At 37.7% G+C, this 13,180-nt stretch overlaps 1 protein-coding gene across 7 annotated transcripts in view; it reads left to right on the top strand.

Annotated features, from left to right (window-relative positions):
• The window catches only part of POC1B (POC1 centriolar protein B), a 146,771-nt gene that overhangs the window by 68,015 nt on the left and 65,576 nt on the right, over positions 1-13,180 (top strand). Inside the window, exon 11 of one of the 7 annotated variants that reach the window (XM_059936652.1) lies at positions 5,605-5,645. The exons of the other annotated variants lie outside the window; for them this stretch is intronic. Within the exon in view, the coding sequence (XP_059792635.1) occupies positions 5,605-5,616 (12 nt within the window). The 3' untranslated portion in view covers positions 5,617-5,645. Of the gene's footprint in view, positions 1-5,604; positions 5,646-13,180 lie in introns of those variants that run through there. 7 annotated transcript variants of the gene reach the window in all.

Here is a 13,180-nt window from a genome sequence, read left to right as displayed (position 1 = left end):
GACTTCCCTGGTGGTGCAGTGGTTAAGAATCCGCCTGCCGGGCTTCCCTGGTGGCGCAGTGGTTGAGAATCTGCCTGCCAATGCAGGGGACACGGGTTCGAGCCCTGGTCTGGGAAGATCCCACATGCCACGGAGCAACTGGGCCCGTGAGCCACAATTACTGAGCCTGCGTGTCTGGAGCCTGTGCTCCACAACAAGAGAGGCCACGATAGTGAGAGGCCCGCGCACCGCTATGAAGAGTGGCCCCCGCTTGCCACAACTAGAAAAAGCCCTCGCACAGAAACAAAAAGCCCTCGCACAGAAACGAAGACCCAACACAGCCATAAATAAAATTTTCTTTAAAAAATCTAAAAAAAAAAAGAATCCGCCTGCCAAAGCAGGGGACACGGGTTTGAGCCCTAGTCCGGGAAGATCCCACGTGCTGTGGAGCAACTAAGCCCATGCGCCACAACTACTGAGCCTGCACTCTAGAGCCCGCGAGCCACAACTACTGAGCCTGCATGTCACAACTACTGAAGCCCACGTGCCTAGAGCCCGTGCTCCGCAACAAGAGAAGCCACCACAACGAGAAGCCCATGCACCGCAATGAAGAGCAGCCCCTGCTCACCACAACTAGAGAAAGCCCTCATGCAGCAACGAAGACCCAACACAGCCAAATTAATTAATTTATTAATTAAAAAAAAAAAAAAGAACAAATGGGAGGAATGGCATGATCTTTGGTGACACTACTGTGATGATGTCAGTATAGTTAAATATTTTGGGTAAATTATTAATACGTGGCCAAAAAAGAAAACAAACAAGAAAAACACTTGACATTACAAACTCTCCAGTAGATCTCAAGAATTGTATTTATTGTAGAGGAATTCTGCAGAGAACTAGTCTATCTTGAGTCTATGCTGTGTCAGAAAGTAGTCTGCTTGTTACAGGGTCTTTTCAGTGTTAATCCATGCAGAGAAGACTCCTAGATCACTCATGAGAAGTTCCAGAGACAGGAAATCAGCTGGAGGGTCAACCCAGGGGCTGATTGTCAAAGAGAGGTCCAAGAATTGTTGGTGACAGCTAGGACCTTAAGTGGATCTGTGGTCTGGTCTCTTACAATGTTCATGTTTATAAAATAACACTACAAACATTGCTGCATTAATAACTTACTTATGACATTAAAAATTAACTAGACATCAAATTCTTGCCACAGTGCTTAGCTTATAGTAGGTGCTCAATACTTACGTTCAATGAATTACTCAAAAGTCTCACTGTTGAAATTTACAAATTCTGGTGAGTTGGGTTTTTGCCCCACTAGTGAGAGGAGCAAAAGATAGGTGGTTTTTGAGATGTGCTGCCTTCTTGTGAGGTAGTTGGTAGACTAAAATTGGGTGTTTCTGGCCTAGAAGATATCAGAGATCATCAAAAATCTTTGATCGGAGCTTTGAGACTCACTGTCCCTGCCAGTACCCTTCGAAATTTGCAAAACCTCATGACCTGAGGAATCCAGGTGTTCTCAGTAGTGTGCTATGGAGGTGGGCATAAGTACCACCTAGCAAGCAATAGCAGGGTGTCTGTCCCTGGATGGTAATGTAGACGTGCCAAAGTCAAGTGTCTACTTTATAGGACCCTAACTCGGGAATACAGGGTACGTGGGACAAAAAGACAATTCTTTTTTTTTTTTTTTAATTGAAGTATAGTTGATTTACAATGTTGTGTTAATGTCTGCTGTACAGCAAAGTAATTCAGTTATACATATATATAATTCTTTTTCATATTCTTTTCCACTATGGTTTATCTCAGGATATTGAATATAGTTCCCTGTGCTATATAGTAGGACCTTGTTGTGTATTCATTCTATATGTAATAGTTTGCATCTGCTAACCCCAAACTCTCAGTCCATTCCCCCCCTCCCCCTTGGCAACCACAAGTCTGTTCTCTACAGGGAAGACAATTTTTATAATAAACATGTGACACATTTGCAGTTGTGTTACAAAGCAGAATAATAAGACTGAAGAGTACAGTTATTACCCACATAAGGGATACTATTAGACTGAATTATATGATATTGCCATTTTGTAGGCAAAAACGATCTAATACGTATCAGTGATTTCCCATGGTTCAGCCCCACACATAAGCATTAGAAGGAAGACTCCACTGTTACTTTGAGTTGTGTGCTTGATGCTACATAAAAATAAAACAAACAAGAAAACAAAAACTTGTTTGCTATAAATTTGTTTGGAATTAGGCTAATGATGTCCCACTTAGATAGATTTTTTTACAATCTGGAAGATAGCTGCTTGCCTCCTGGCAAGACATAAGGACTCCTGATTTTATTTATTTTACTAACACATTTTCTGAAGACAGATATTCATGAAGCATTTAGATTTTTATAAAGAGTATCTTTAAAGAGCTTTCCTTTAAATTTTCAATGTATGTGTCTTTCTTTTAGCTCATTGGTAGATAAGTGGTTAGAAAACTAAAGCGCAATCACGGTAATTGTTTGCCTTTCCATTAATCTAGTGGTAATTCTTAATCTGTCATCTCCTCTGTATTGGCTGCTTTTCTTTTGCTTCTGCACAACAAATCAAACATAAATGTAAAGGAGATTTGTTTCTATTCTGGCATGAAGCACTATTGTGGTGTGAACTTTGCATGTAATTATAATGAAAAAACAGAGAAGTATTGGAAGCAAAAAAAAAAAAAAGCAGTATTTACAGGTGGTTTTGGTTTTTGTTATTGTGGTTACTGTTTATTTTGGGGATTTGTTTGTTTGGTTTTTGCAGACTGGAAGAAAGTTTCTTTAGAAATTCATTGTCATCAAGATGAGATGTAAAAAGATTACTCTTTAAACCTTAATTTGTGAAATTTCTTAGTAGGATAAAAGCAGGTTTTTTATGGTGTAAGAAATAGTTGGCTTCTGTTCCTGTTTTGACTTGATTTAATATTACATTCAGGATGATTTCTAGATCTAAGTGTATTGATATCTATGCTCTGATGCCTTCTTACAACAGAGAAGGAATTATGGCATACAGTGTAACAGTTGGTATCTTTGTGGCTTGCACTTGTGTCTCTAATGCCAGGCAGGAAATTTGATACAATATTTCAGGATCAAAATAAGCTGTTCCCAATCTGCATTTTTAAAGCTTTGTTGTAAAAAAAAAAAAAAAAAAAAAAAGTTTCTGTAAAGGGATATACTGGCTGTCACATAGACATAGTTTAAAAATGTTGATCTCAAATTTCTGAATCTTGTTCCAATTATGTTGTCTCTTGTTATTTGCTGATCTTCTAAAGATTATTTAGTTCAAGAGTCCCATTGAGTCTTTTACTGTTTTCATTTATTCTATTAGAAATAGACCAAGGTTTTGTCATCAGAATTGTACAAGGCATTTAGCATCAGCACATGGGGTGCGGCTACGTCCTCAGCTCCTCTCCCCGCAAAGGCAAATAGGACAGTAATTTCTCTTCTGTGTCCTAATATAAAGTGGTGTTTTTTGTTTTGTTTTGTTTTTTAATACTAACTAAACAGAATTTATTTAAATACTCTAGGATTATTAAAATTGTTATTTTTAGGTAAACTATATTCCTAGGTTTTGATGTATTTTATTACTATTTGTCCAACAAATGAACACAATGAAATTGATGATCTTGCTAGTATTACTCTGATTGACTCAAAACACTGGACTCAGAGAACTCAAAGAGTGTCCTTGCCTTCCTTCACTCTGGCAGCTGTGTAGAGTATGAATGTAATATTGATGCCTTTCTTTAGAATTAGGGACAGTTTTCAGGTTAAATTAATTATTCACAATAAACTGAGAATCTGCAGTTATATCACAGAAGAAAATCAAGGTCTACAGACTTTTCTTGCTCCATCAGTCAAATATTTATACCACACTGCATGGAGGCATCCTATGATATACTGAAGGCAGGATGTCAAGCTGGCCGCCTCACCTCAAGAAACTTACAGCCGAGCCAGAGAGAAATAACAGTGTAAGAAGTAAGTGGCAGTTTCAATATACTAGATGCCAAGGGTATATGATTGTCAAATGAAAGGTTGTTAACAGAAGGATTCAGAAAAGGTCATGAATGGGCTAGAGGAAACTAGAAGACTTCTCTAGAAGAAAACATTTGCCCAGTTCTTGACCTGACCGAAGATGGGTAGGATTTTGATAGAGACATTCCAGGTGGGGAAAGCAAGGTATAAGTAGATGCCTTAGAAGTAATTGAAAATACAATACGTACCATGGTAATGAAAGTGCAGCCGTCTAATCTGGAGTCTCTGCGTTGCCTAACTCAATGGATAGCAGATGTGGTAGGATGCTGGGCGCATACATACTCACACACATTTTTAGCTCTCAATCAATTCTTCTTGAGTAACAAAAAATACCTGCCCCAGAGAAGCCTACATTGTATATTCTAGAGGAGGAGACAAGCAATTCACAGATTTAAAAAAAGTAGACCGTATAGTATAGTAGACAGAAACAATGCAAAGGTGTAAATAGCACCGAAGTTAGGTAGGAAGAAGGGTGCATTTAGATAGTATGGCCAGGACAAGAGTCATGTGAAAGGTGACATTTGTGGAAGGAACTGAAGGAATGACGTGAACAAGTTAGATGAATATCTGGGGAGGTACTCCAGGCCATGGGAGCAGTGCTGGAAGGCCAGATTGGGAGTGAGGAGGAGCCACTGGAGGGTTTCCTGCAGAGAAAGGGGCATAATCTGATGAGTGTTTTAACAGGTTCACTCTGGCTACTGTGTTGAGAATCAGCTGGGGGTGATGGTGGAGGAGAGCAAAGAGACCAGTTCGGAAGCTAATGAAATCATGAGACAGGAGGCAGAAGTGGCTTGATCCAGGGTGGTAGCAGAGGAGGTGGTGTTAAGTGATCTGATTCTGGATGTATTTTGAAGGTGGAGCCAAGAGGATTTCCTGATGGACTGGATGTCCGCTGTGGGATTCCCTGTCTCCTTTCCCCAGGGGTAGTAAGGCGCAGCCCTGAGTAATCTCAGGCTGGCCAAGCTTATCTCCTGGCTCAGCATCATTTTGCCAGAGGGGTTGCTGAGAGAAAAAAAGATTTGTGATTTTCCTATCTTCTTTTCTGGGATTAGGAAAGTGATCAGCTGAATCAAAGCAAGAGATGCTGTGCTGTTTCTGTGACTTTGAGAAGCACAGTGGTAAAACATAGTCCTTCCTAGGTGTCCTTTAGGTTTGCATTTTTCAGCAAGGTTTATTGGTTTCCCTTTTGGAAAGGCTGTCGCATCAGCCTATTTTTAGGAAGAAAAAAGTTATCCACTTTCATGGAGATTGTCATATGATATATACTCTCTGAAAGATATTGATATATTGATAAAATAAAAGGACATACAAAGAGTAAACTTACAGCTACAGAGAGGATATCTCCATGGTTGTTGTGGCAACAGTTCGTCCTGGTTACTAGACAACATTGCGTAACCAGTTCAGAGCTATTCCAGTTCCTAACTGCTTATGTAAGCAAAGATTTGGAAAGACTTACTTGAAAGAACACAGTGTATGCAAACCTAAATGTTCAAAACTAAAATTTGTAACTTGAAAGTGTAAAATGGCAATATGTGATGTATTGTCCCCAGATACCTCATTTACCTTTACAGGAAAATCAATAAACATCATGTTGCGCAAACCTCCTGCTTACACTGCTTTTCTGTATGCTAACATTCCTGCATTTACATATAAACAGCTTCTAAATTTGGAGGTAGGTGAAATTCTTTTTTAAGTGTTTAAACTTTGCAACAGTTTATAAGGTAGCATTTGATTTGTAAATTCGGGGCATATGATTTCTGAAACTAGATATGTTTGTAACTTTGTTGTTGCTTGCTAAGCTTTAGGAAACAGACATGTTTATGGTATCTTTAGGCATCAGTTCAGTGGCCCTCGGTATTTTTCTCCTGCTCCCACTCTAAGTGTTTGAAAGAAAATGAACATAGGCATTTGTAAAATCCGCCTATGGACTGTACACAGAGGTGCTTTCCACAATTTATCCTCATTTTATTAAAAGACATTTAGTCTTAATTTCAAATGATAGTGAATATGTCAAGTGAGATACGGTAATTTTTTTTTTTTTAATCCAGTGTCTCAGAAAGTTAAGATGCTTAGTAGGAGTAAAAGATGAATTCTTATCAGGGCTGAGAAATAATTTTAAAACATCACCCTTTGAAATTGAAAGAAATAAAGTAATTAAATTGTCAAAGCATTTTAAAAGTAAGACATACATGATAAAACTAACAGAAGTAAATAAGCAAAAATACACTTCCACAAATCTCTCACCCTTTAGAATAGAAAACACATTTATGGTTTTTTCAGATACAAGTTATTTTAGAGATAGAGAAAACATTAGAGAGGAAGAGACGATTTCCAAATTAGTTGCATCCTTGCTTTAGAAGTACATCATGACCTATATGTTATAAGACCAACAGTTGTGAATGTGATAGCTGACCTTTAAAAAAAATGTGTTTGGGGGATCATAGAAAAAAAAAACAAGCAACTAAAACTTTTAGTCTGTTAAAGGAACGTGGCTTTTTTTTTAAAGCTGATTTACTAAGATAGTACCACTGTAAAAAGAGAGTAATAGTGTGGGTCAGAGGGTTTCTTTTTTCCTCCAAATAAAATATACTTTTTGATAAAAATCATAATAATCATAAGTCCCAAATGTTTGATTTAACTATCCTTAACGACTTACTAATTTGAGCTTCATTCCCTTTAAGTTTCAAGGTCACCGAGAAAGAAAGCTTACATTAATGAGTGTTTCCTTTTACCAAAAATTTTATACTAAGTAAATTTTTAAGCATAGTCCTAGTTAAAAATTTATGTAGTGAAACTGGTCTTTATAACCTGTTGACAAAAGTGATTTAGGACTTAAACTTTTCTTTATGAAATGTAAAGAGAGAGAGAACTCTACAAAAGGATTTTATAAAACGTGCTATTTGGGAGCCCAACAGAGTAAATACGTTTTTTAATTTCCTTTAGAAAATTAGCACCTTTCTGGGAACTGGAGGTGTTGACGTTCCAGGTATTATTTCTGCCTTCCAACTTCCTGAGCTACTGCATTTCTAAACTGCTGCAGTCATCCAGACTGTCGCAGGCCTGGGAATCTAAGCCGCATCCCCAGTTCCCACAGTTGAGACTGAGGCGTGCCGAAAATGCCCGACAGCCTCAGCCCACACATCCAGTAACAACTGGTTCCTTCCTCTTCCTGTGGAAGAGCAACATCCTCAGAGATGAGAAGAAATGCACCCTGAGGAATGTAGGAACAGCAGTGAGCTTTTCACACAGGAAATTACTAGGGGAGCATTCTGCAAAGTGCTTGTCTCCTGGACTGTCAGCCCATAATGAGCTTCCTGCTGACCTGGAGGATGGTTTACTATGGAGCTAAATGCCATTGGCAGGTCTGTCAGGGTTGCCTGGAAGATAGCGAGCTTCGCTTTCAGCTGTTCTGTACATTACACCCATCTGGTTTTGAGTAATTGGGTGCTGCTTATACAGTGAAGCTAGTTGGCTTTGCTCCTTTATTTAGCCACCTGACAGCTAACTGTTTGGTGGAAGTGGTCAGCAAGTCTGCTGAGATGAATTTTTCAGTCAGTTCTTTGTGCTTTATGAAGTCAGGTTATGTAAACTCTATTAGGACTTCAGAGAGATTAAAATCCTCATAATCTGAGTGAACTGGCTGCTGATGCCCAGTGCTGGTTCTTGCCTAGTTCCATCTGTGTCTTTCAGTCTCCTTGCTTTTACTTTCGGAAACAGTCAGGCATCAGTAGAAGATAACATACTGTGTGCACGATCATACATCCTCGAGCATACAGAACACTCTGCTGCTTCAAACCAGCCAATCCACCCACCCCTGTCATTTAAAAATTGAGACTGACTTGGAATGACTTTTACAACTGAAGAATGTTCTGGTATAATTTTCTTCCCCTAATTCCTACGTGTTTTCTTTTTCCTTTACTTGAGATAGTGATGGCCACTGTAAAGCCCAGTTTTTATATCATATGTTCTTTTTAAATTGCTTTCCAGATCACTGCAGAATTTTGGTGGGTTTCAGCATTTATGGTGGCAAAATTCCTTTACTTTTCATGTATTTGTTTGGATTAGTTTACTGAAGCACATAAGAGTTACATGTTGTTTGTTTTAAGTTGAAGGGGAGATGGGGAAGGAATGCCAGGCATTTCCTCTTCCTTTCAGAATGTCTTTTTAATGAACATTCCTCTTCCTTCCTATGAACAAACCATCTCAACTCAGTGAGGGGCCTCTAAGTGTCTAAGTTTCTAACAAACCAACTTCTTTCCTTTGTTCCTTCAGCCCTAGAGAGTTAGTTGCTTCATGCATTTACTATTTCTTCTCACCTCTGTGATCCCTTTTAGCCTTTGCAGACTTCCAAACCTTTTTAACCAGTTCCCTATATTAAATTCTCTCTGCTAAAATAACTGTTGTGGTTTCTGTTTTCCTGCTGGATCCTGAGTGATCATCTTAAAGATCCTAAACCATCCTAAAGAAATAGAAGTACAGAAAAAGACTTGTATCCAAGGATGTTTATTTCAGCATTACTTATAACAACAAATGGACACAAGTCAAATCCTTTAAGAGAGTATTAGTTAAATAAAACTATAGTATATCAAGTGATGGAATATTATATAGCCATGCCATGTTTAACAACAACTAAGTACATGTGTATGATTCTGAATTTGATTCTGGGTCAGTAGAAGAATTGCTATATAGAACATCACTATGACAGTTGACAAAAAGTGAGCATGGGCTTTACCTCCTTGGTAGGGCTTTACCTCCTTGGTAGGGCTTTGTAGTTACTTTTCTTTTACTGCTCTTCCCAGGTCCCCAATCTCACCCTGTCACTTATTTTCATTTTTTTGTTTGTTCTTTTTTTTTTTTTTTTTTTTTTAAGAAAGAGTATTCTTTGTGGCAAGAATTTTGTGTGCATAAGGTTTCTTTGGTGGTGTTATTGCTATTCGTTCTGGTATGTGCAGATATTATTTCCTTTGTGGAATAGGTGATAGTCAGTTTCCATCAGATTTGGTTACAGTGTGAATTTTATGAAGTGAATCCTATTTTCCATTGACTTTTATTTTTAAGCAGAGCTATGTTTTCTTGGTAAATATTCTGTTTATTGGGCTGGAAATCTTACGGGCTAGGCTTGAAAGCATGCCCAAATCCATAATTACAGTGTTACAGTAATAGTACACCTTGTTCCCATAGGTGAAACTTTAAAAGACAGTTTGTAATTCACTTGGAAAATTCTTCTGTTTGAAGCTACATGTTCAGTTGAATGAATCTGTGTCCCATTTTGTCCATTCTCTAAGGTTGATATTGTGTAAACTAAATTCATTTTAAATAACATCTAGCATCAGGCAAAGTACCAGAGTAAATGTTATTCTAAATTCAGAAACAACGCATTTTAGGGATAATAATTAATCATCTAATGAAATTTTAATTACTTGTTGATAAATAATTACTTGTTTTAAACAGAACTGGAAATGCATTATTTTAAGATAAAGTGAAGACAGTTGTGTGCTTTGGAAAATCAGTTGAAATTTTGAAGAATTTGACTAAGAAATGCACTCTCCCAGATTTGTACTTTTAGAAAATTCTGTGTACTTTCTGTAAAATTCAGTACACAGTAAAATTACTGAAAAAAAATTCAAGCTGTTAACACTATTTAAAAACTTTGTTCTTTTTCAAGAAATCGTTTATATGTGTTCTATGAATTATAAATGCCATAAAACTATGGCTGTTTTACATTTTGGGCACTAATCTATCAGAGTCTCACCCTCTTCCTCCCAACTCAGGGAAAACAACCTCTTTCTGATATACAATTAAATGACATGAAAAATTTTAAACAAATAATATATTTTTTAAAATATCACCATTTTTAAAATTGAGTTTACTGATAGGTTTATGAAACAGAATTGAGAAAAAAATTTTTCTATTTAAAAATAAATTATCTCTTCCCTGAAATGTATTTGAAACTTTTTATTTAGAGAGCAATAGTTTTCCCTAAGGTATTATATGGTTAATATTTTAATCAAGCATTAGGATCTTGTTATTTCTGTTACTATGTGCTATGATTATTTTCATGTATTTATTAGTCAAGCGAAATGACATTCCTGGGGTTTATCTCAAATTATGTTTTATTTGTTTATTTTTAGTTTTACTTTGGCACTTTTTCCAGGCAGTTCTCTTGGCAGCAGTGGCATTGCTTCTGCTTGTCGTGTTTTATGCAATTAAGCTCTTCCAGTATATTCCCCATCACAACTTATTTCATGCAAATGTTCTAGCTGTTGTATCCAGCCATTAACTTATATAATTTTTCCTACAGTATTTTTAGTCAAAATTATTTTCCTAAATGTAAGAGAAAAATGAATTTTATGAGAAGCTAAACAATGAATTTTGAATGGAAAAAAATCAGAATGTACTGAAAGTTTTTGTCTTTTCCTCCTGCCTCTACCCTTCCTGGTGCCAGTCCTCACAGCAGGGTGGGAGATTTGGATCTGACCACATTAACTAGGATTTGCTTTTTGTCCTCTGCTGCTTATATACCTGGCACAAGAAAATCTGGAGTACTAGTAGACTGTATGTGGAGACTGTGGCCAACCAGCTTGTTAAGAGTAGCAAAACGAGTACATATGGAATTAATTACTCTCCTGCCATAGCTCTGCAGACCCCAAATGAGTGAATCTTGGCAGGAATAGAAAATCTTTCAGAGTACTAACCACAGATGAGCTGTATTTCTGCAGGAGCTGAGCTCAGGGCAGTGAAGCTTTGGTGTGCAGCATCATGAAGGGAAGTGACTCAGCCTAAGTTAGGGGCTGACTCAGTAGACATTGTTCATTCATTTCTCAAAGATGAACATGCCAGGCACTAGATAGGAGTAGGGGGTTGAGAGGGAGGAGGATGAATGTGGGTTATAATGATAAGCAAAAGCTATCATGGAAAGTTACATAGTACAGTGACAGTATGAATTGTGGGCATTTGACTAAGTCAGGAGTATAGGTGAGGCAAAATCAGAGAAAGTTTCCCTGAAAAAGTTGTTTTAAGCTGAGATATAAAACCTTGCTATTCAAAATGTGGTCCATGGTTTGTTTGAGCATCACCTGGGAGCTTCTTAGAAATGCAGAGTCTTGGGTCCCACCCCAGAGCTACTGCATCAGACGCTGCATTTTAATAAGATCCCCAGGTGATTTACGTGTTCATTAAAGTTTGAGAAGTGCTGATCTAAAGCTTCAGTAAGAGTTGGTGTGAGAAGATTAGGAGTACTGGAGTGTCCTAGGCTGAGGGAACTGTGTATGCAAAGACTGGCTTGCAGGGACCTTGGTATGCTCTAGGGACTGAAAAGAGGGCTGGAGCCCAGGCATGGGCAGGAGAATGTGGTGTCAGGACAGCCAAGAGAGGAGTGTTTAAAGAAGATGGGAATGTCAACATTGCTGAAAGCCAAGAGAAGGATTTTTATAATAATCAATTTAGCAGAAATTTTTGGTTACCTTTTGGAGAGCTTTTTCAATGGACTAATACAGGTGCGAGCCAGTATGAAGTGAGTTGAACAGTGAGTGGAGGGGGCAGGGTGAGCAAAGAGACAGCTAGAATAGATTATTCTTTCTTTTACTGAATACATTTGCTGTGCATCTATTATATACCAAGCAATGAGAATGCACAGATGAAAGAGTCCAATAATAGTGATAAATGCCTAAGTTGCTATGGGAGTACATCAGTGGAGTGGTTAAATAAGGACTGTGTGTGTGTGTGTGTGTGTGTGTGTGTACACACATATGCGCATGTGTGTGAGTGCTAGAAAATTTGGGTGGGGGACAGAAAACGTAATCAGAGATAACTTCCTGGAAATGGTTGAAACTTGAGCTGTTTCTTTAAGAATTTGCCTACCATTATGGAGAACAAGGACAGAGTTCAGCATTTGTATAGGTGACAAGGCTTAAGAGGGGATGGTGAATTCAGGGAACCATGACAAGAGCAAATTTGAGTTTTAGGACAGTTACTCTAGAGACGTGATAAAGGAGGGGTTAGAGGGAGGTGAGGCTGGGAGGCATGAAAATTAGGAGGCAAGTGCAGTCGTAATCTAGATATGGAGTGGGGGGGGTGCTTGATCTTGAGCAGTAACATAGGGGGAAATGAAGAAGAGGAGCCTGAGCCGTGAGATCTTGAAGAGAAAGAGTTAAAGGTTCTGTTTACTGATTAGACATAGGAGAGGGAAGACTCTAGAACAGCTCCCACATTTGAAGCCCCTGAGTAGATAATGGCACTGTTTACCAAGACAGGACAGAGACAGGTCTTGGGCATGGAGCATCCAGGCAGAAATACAGATCTGGGAACCTTTAACTGATTGATCAAGCCGTGAGGGCCCACAGGATGATCCCCGAACTGCAGCTTCATACTAAATACGGTAATGATCATGACAGATAGATGATCACCAGGAACCTCATCTCATTCATCAGGAGTGGTAATTAGAAGACTGTTTGCTTGAATAATGCTGGTTATTTGGTAAATACGGCGACTGAAATATAAAGCAGATAAAACTGGTTGCATTTAATGGCTGTAAGTAGCAGACGTGCATTAATGGTGTCAACGGCTTCCTTTTTTAAGAACTTCCTGCTTATTCCTCTGGGTATGTGTTTAGTGTAGATAAATTTTCATGATTCTTAACCACACTTGTAATAAAGTTATAGAATGTAGTTCATATTCTCTTTGACTCATGACATCTGTGAAAAATATTTTTGAACTTTATGGTAGCATTTGAATATTAATTCTCCTGGACCATTTTCCCCATAATAATTAGTTAAAAAAAAAAAAAAGAAAGGAAAATCTTTCTTTATAAAGACAGTCATTTTAAAATTAATTTTTTAATTGAAGTATAGTTGATTTATAATGTTGTGTTAGTTTCAGTTTTATATATATATATATATATATATATATATATATATGTGTATATATATATACTTTTTTTTTTTTTCAGATTCTTTTCCCTTACAGGTTATTAAAAATATATTGAGTAGAGTTCTCTGTGCTATACAGTAGGTCCTTGTTAGTTACCAGTGATTGTTGTTATCCTTTGGTTTCTGAGTTTCTTCCACCAGCAAAATTAGAAAGGAGCAAAACACCCATACCTTTCTATACACAAAAATGTAGGAAAGAAAAATATAGTATGTCTATCAA

Source organism: Balaenoptera ricei, chromosome 10 (assembly GCF_028023285.1).
Source record: "Balaenoptera ricei isolate mBalRic1 chromosome 10, mBalRic1.hap2, whole genome shotgun sequence".
Classification (NCBI taxonomy): Eukaryota; Metazoa; Chordata; class Mammalia; order Artiodactyla; family Balaenopteridae; genus Balaenoptera; species Balaenoptera ricei.
Note: the sequence above shows the minus strand (reverse complement) of the source record. Positions and strands in the feature narration are given on the sequence as shown.